Source organism: Octopus bimaculoides, chromosome 18, assembly GCF_001194135.2.
Source record: "Octopus bimaculoides isolate UCB-OBI-ISO-001 chromosome 18, ASM119413v2, whole genome shotgun sequence".
Lineage (NCBI taxonomy): Eukaryota > Metazoa > Mollusca > Cephalopoda > Octopoda > Octopodidae > Octopus > Octopus bimaculoides.
Window position 1 is genome coordinate 13,136,349 of NC_068998.1, and position 4,740 is coordinate 13,141,088.

Below are 4,740 nucleotides of genomic sequence, written 5' to 3' on the forward strand. Positions count from 1 at the left end.
TATATATATATATATATATATATATATATATCCTTTAGCTTTCTATACATATATATACATATTTCTACCCTTTACCTTTCTATATACACACATGAACACATGAACATACCCACACGCACACACACACATATATATACTTCTATGTATTCTTTTATTGGTTTCGCCGACTGGATAGTGGTCATGCTGGAGCACTGGGTTTTTAGGATTTTGTGAAACACATCAACCTCAACGGTTATTTCAGGTTAATGCATATATTTTATTGATCTCTATTCATCAGGTGCTACTTTGAAGGCCGTGATTAGACACAACACAAACAACAACACTAGGTTTCAGACAGGTGCAAGCACAAATCCTCATACACACACACACACATGCATGCGCATATTTGTATTGATTTGGGAATGTATGAGAATGTATGTATACATGTTTACATTTACCTACACATAGATATACATACACACTTGCAATTATTTATATATATATATATATATATATATACATTTATATATGAGGGGATGCTGAAAAGTTCTTGGCTTTGGGAAAAGAAAATACAGAAGGAAAAGTTAATTATGATTTTACTCAACATATTCCCCTCTAAGATTCACACACTTATTCCAGTGGTCCTTCAGTTATTTTAAGCCCTTTAAAAGAACTTGGAAGGTCAGGCCTTCAATAAGGCCTTTTGCGATACACTTGAAGCTAGGAACTTCTCAGCACCCACTCATATTTATATATACATATATATAATAATAATATTAGGGATAAAAATCCTAGTTTACAGGTAAAAACTCAATTAACTTCACACCGATGAGTTCATGAACCTTGGTTCTTTTCTCTAAAACTATATATATATATATATATATATATATATATATATATATGCACACGTGTGTGTGTATGTATGTGTATTGGTGCATTTACATATATATCAATATAGGTATTCTGTTGTGTATGGGGAGAGTCATTCTCTTTTGGTGTCTTATAATTTAATACACTCACCGGTAAAATTTCCACTTATTTCTTTTTTATTTCTTTTTTTTATTTTTCTAAAATTTTCATTGTGTCTTGCAACCTTTTCAATAGTTTTGAACAAATCCCCAAAGCGAAATAAATATAGGCACATATCTGCATATATATATACTTAAATATATGTTACATACATATGTACACACACACACACACATATGCATGCACATACTCACACACACACACACACACAAACACACACACACACACACACACACACACACACACACACACACACACACACACACACACACACACACACACACACACACAATAGGCAAAAGGATAGGGGCCCATCTAACAAGCAATGTGATCAGCATGTGTTTTATTACAGAAAACACATGTACAAGGTGTTTCACAATTGTATTGAACCTAGGTCCATGGTGCTGCAAGGAGAACATCTGCACTGAAAAGCCATTCCTGTACACACACACACACATTCAGACTTTCACACACACACACACACAGACTGTTTGTAAGTAATATTACAAAGTTATTTCAAGAACAAAGTAGAGTGTACTCAATACATAGCATGGAGTAAATACTTGTTATAATATAAATAGTTAAAAGCAATGAATACTACATTTCTTTAAGTTTCATACCATATAAAAATATAAAAAAGTAACCTTTAGATGTCTACTTATAAAGTAAATCAACTTGCACATCTATCTATCTATCTGTCTGTCTGTCTGTCTGTCTATCTATCCATCTATCTATTTATTCATATATAATGTGTTTGTGTGTATACATATATATATTTACGGATATACGTCTACATACAAACATGCATACACACACACACACACATGCACATACACACACACACAAATATATATATATATATATATTCACAGAAAAATATATATTTATATATATATATATATATATATATAAAACATGCATACGCTCATGCACATGTATATAGATAAGCACATAGACAGGTAAAAATACGTGCACAAATGTGTGTATATATATACATATATATATATATATGAGTACTTCTATATATACTTCTATGTATATAGATGGATACATGTGCACATGTGTATGCATACACATACATACATGCACACAGTCAGATGCACAACAAACACACACACACACACACACACACACACACACACACACACACACACACACACACACCCACCCAAATACTTTCACAAAGAAAATATATATTTTTTAAGAGTAGTGTAATAATTTTTTTATTTTTTTACAATAGATATAACAAAAATTTTTTTTACCAAACTAATACAGGTGTCACTCGTTAGTCGAGCAGAAGAATATTTATATATTTATATATTCTATTTATTTTTTTGTGTCTTTTTTTTTTTAGTGATACTAAAATAAGCACATTTAAAATTTTAAAACTGAATTCGTCACACTACCTCCACCGCCAACCCCAACCCCAGGTATTTAGTTGTTATTCTTGTTGCTTCAAGCAATGCTTGCTATGTTTTTCATTATACATACATCATATATATATGTGTGTGTGTGTGTGTGTATGTATTCATCAATATATATATATATATATATATATATATATATACATGAATGTTATTTATTCACCTACCTGACATAAGACAGAGTAGAGAAATTAAACTCTGGCAACGCTTCGTTTTCTTTTTCTTTTTCCTTCTCTCGTTCTTTATCTTTTCGGAAACTTCCTTTCCGTCGGAACGAGAAGCGAGACACGGATATACGATCCATCCTTGGCTGCAGTCTTATGCTTCTGTATGCGTATGTGACTCACCGCAGAAAACAAAAAACCAAAAACAAACAAAAACTGTTGTCAGTTGCAAAAAAACAAAAAAAAAAAAGATTTGCACTTTATATATATGTTTGTTTGTTTCTTTTATTGTGTTCTTGTTTCGTTGTGTTTGTTCACTTTGCTATTGTCGTTGTTGCTGTAACTATTATTATTATTATTATTAGTTTTGTTGTTTTTTTTTTGTTTGTTTGTTTGTTCTTTTTGCTACTTTTCCTTTCTTGTGAGGAACTTTCCCCGTCAAGTATTATTGAACGGCTGAATGTATGAACTGATATACCGATTCGGAACTACTGCTGCTGCTGCTGTTGTTACTGTTATTATTGCCGCTGTCGCTGCTGTGTTATCGCTAATACTGCTGCTGCTGCTGCTGCTGCTGCTGATGATGATGATGATGATGATGACGATGATGACGATGATGACGATGATCTTATTGTATTCATTGCTGCTGCTGATGCTGCTGGTGTTCCTGCTTTCATGTTGATGCCCTTGTTAGTCATACCAATGATGATGATGATGATGATGACGATGATGATGATGACGATGATGATGATGATGATCTTATTAGAGTTGCTGCTGTGGCTAATGCTGCTGATGCTGTTACTGCTGTCGTTACAGTTGCTGTTTTTGCTGCTGTTGAGGATGTCGATGGGAGTGGGTGGGACAGGGCTGTCCCTGTTGCTAATGCTGCTGCTGAAACTACCGCTGTTGCTAACGTTGTTGACGTTGCTATTGCTGTTGTTATTAGTGTTGCTACTATTCCCACTGCCATTGCTAATGCTGCTTTTGATGCTTTTACTGTGGTTGTTGTTGTTGTTGCTGCTGCTGTTGTTCTTAGACTTTCTCCTGTCGCTAATGCTGCTTTCGCTACTACTACTGTTGCTATGGATGCTAACGTTGTTGTTGCTAATGATAATTCTGATGCTAATGGTGATGGGCTGATGCTAGCGATAACGGAGACGATGATGGTGATGATAATTCTAATAACGATACTGATATTAATGCTAATGAAGATGGTTGATGCTAATGATGATGGTTGTTGTTAATGATGATGGTCAATGCAAATGACAATGTTGTTAATGACAATGTTGTTAATGACGATGGTGATGCTCATGATGAGGACAACGAGATTGCTAATGATTGCATTTGTTGCTAATAAAAACGATGATACTGTTGATGGTAAAATCTAATGTCAATGGTGTTGGCAATGATGCTGAATGGTTGTGATGCTGCGGTTGCTAACTGAATTGTTGCCAATGATGATAGTGCTGTTGCTAATGATAGCAACGTTGCTCTTGGGAATGTTGCTGTCACTAATGCTGCCATTGCTAATAATGATAATGATGTTGCTAGTGGTATTGTCACTGTTAATGCTGACTCGGTTGCACCATCATTAGCAACAGAGTTACCCCTACTGCTAAACTTTGCTGCTGTTGATGATGTTGCTGACAACCTCCTATTAATGCTTTGGTGTTCTACTGCTGCTGTTGCTTCTGTCGTCAGCACTCATAACGACAACAACAACAAGTAAAAGGTGCAGGCAAGAAAAGTTTTTGGAAACTTCATAGAATAATATACAAATCAGAGAATGGTGTACGTATATATGTGTAAGGCAGCGAGCTGGCAGAAACGTTAGCAAGCCAGGTGAAATGCTTAACGGTATTTCGTCTGCCGTTACGTTCAGAGTTCAAATTCCGCCGAGGTTGACTTTGCCTTTCATCCTTTCGGGGTTGATAAATTAAGTACCAGTTACGCACTGGAGACGATGTAATCGACTTAATTCCTTTGTCTGTCCTTGTTTGTCCCCTCTATGTTTAGCCCTTGTGGGCAATAAAGAAATAAGTATATATGTGTACATGTATATGCACAGAAGTATGTGCATATATATATATATATATATATATGTGGCCGTTTTCGTGCGGGTGACACGTAAAAGCACCCACTAC

General features: G+C 34.9%; 1 protein-coding gene across 3 annotated transcripts in view; it reads right to left on the reverse strand.

Annotated features, from left to right (window-relative positions):
* LOC106874937 (NAD(P)H-hydrate epimerase) overlaps window positions 1–4,740 on the reverse strand; it is an 871,776-nt gene that overhangs the window by 186,065 nt on the left and 680,971 nt on the right. The window contains exon 1 of one of the 3 annotated variants that reach the window (XM_052974455.1): window positions 2,600–3,507. The exons of the other annotated variants lie outside the window; for them this stretch is intronic. Within the exon in view, the coding sequence (XP_052830415.1) occupies window positions 2,600–2,736 (137 nt within the window). The 5' untranslated portion in view covers window positions 2,737–3,507. Of the gene's footprint in view, window positions 1–2,599; window positions 3,508–4,740 lie in introns of those variants that run through there. 3 annotated transcript variants of the gene reach the window in all.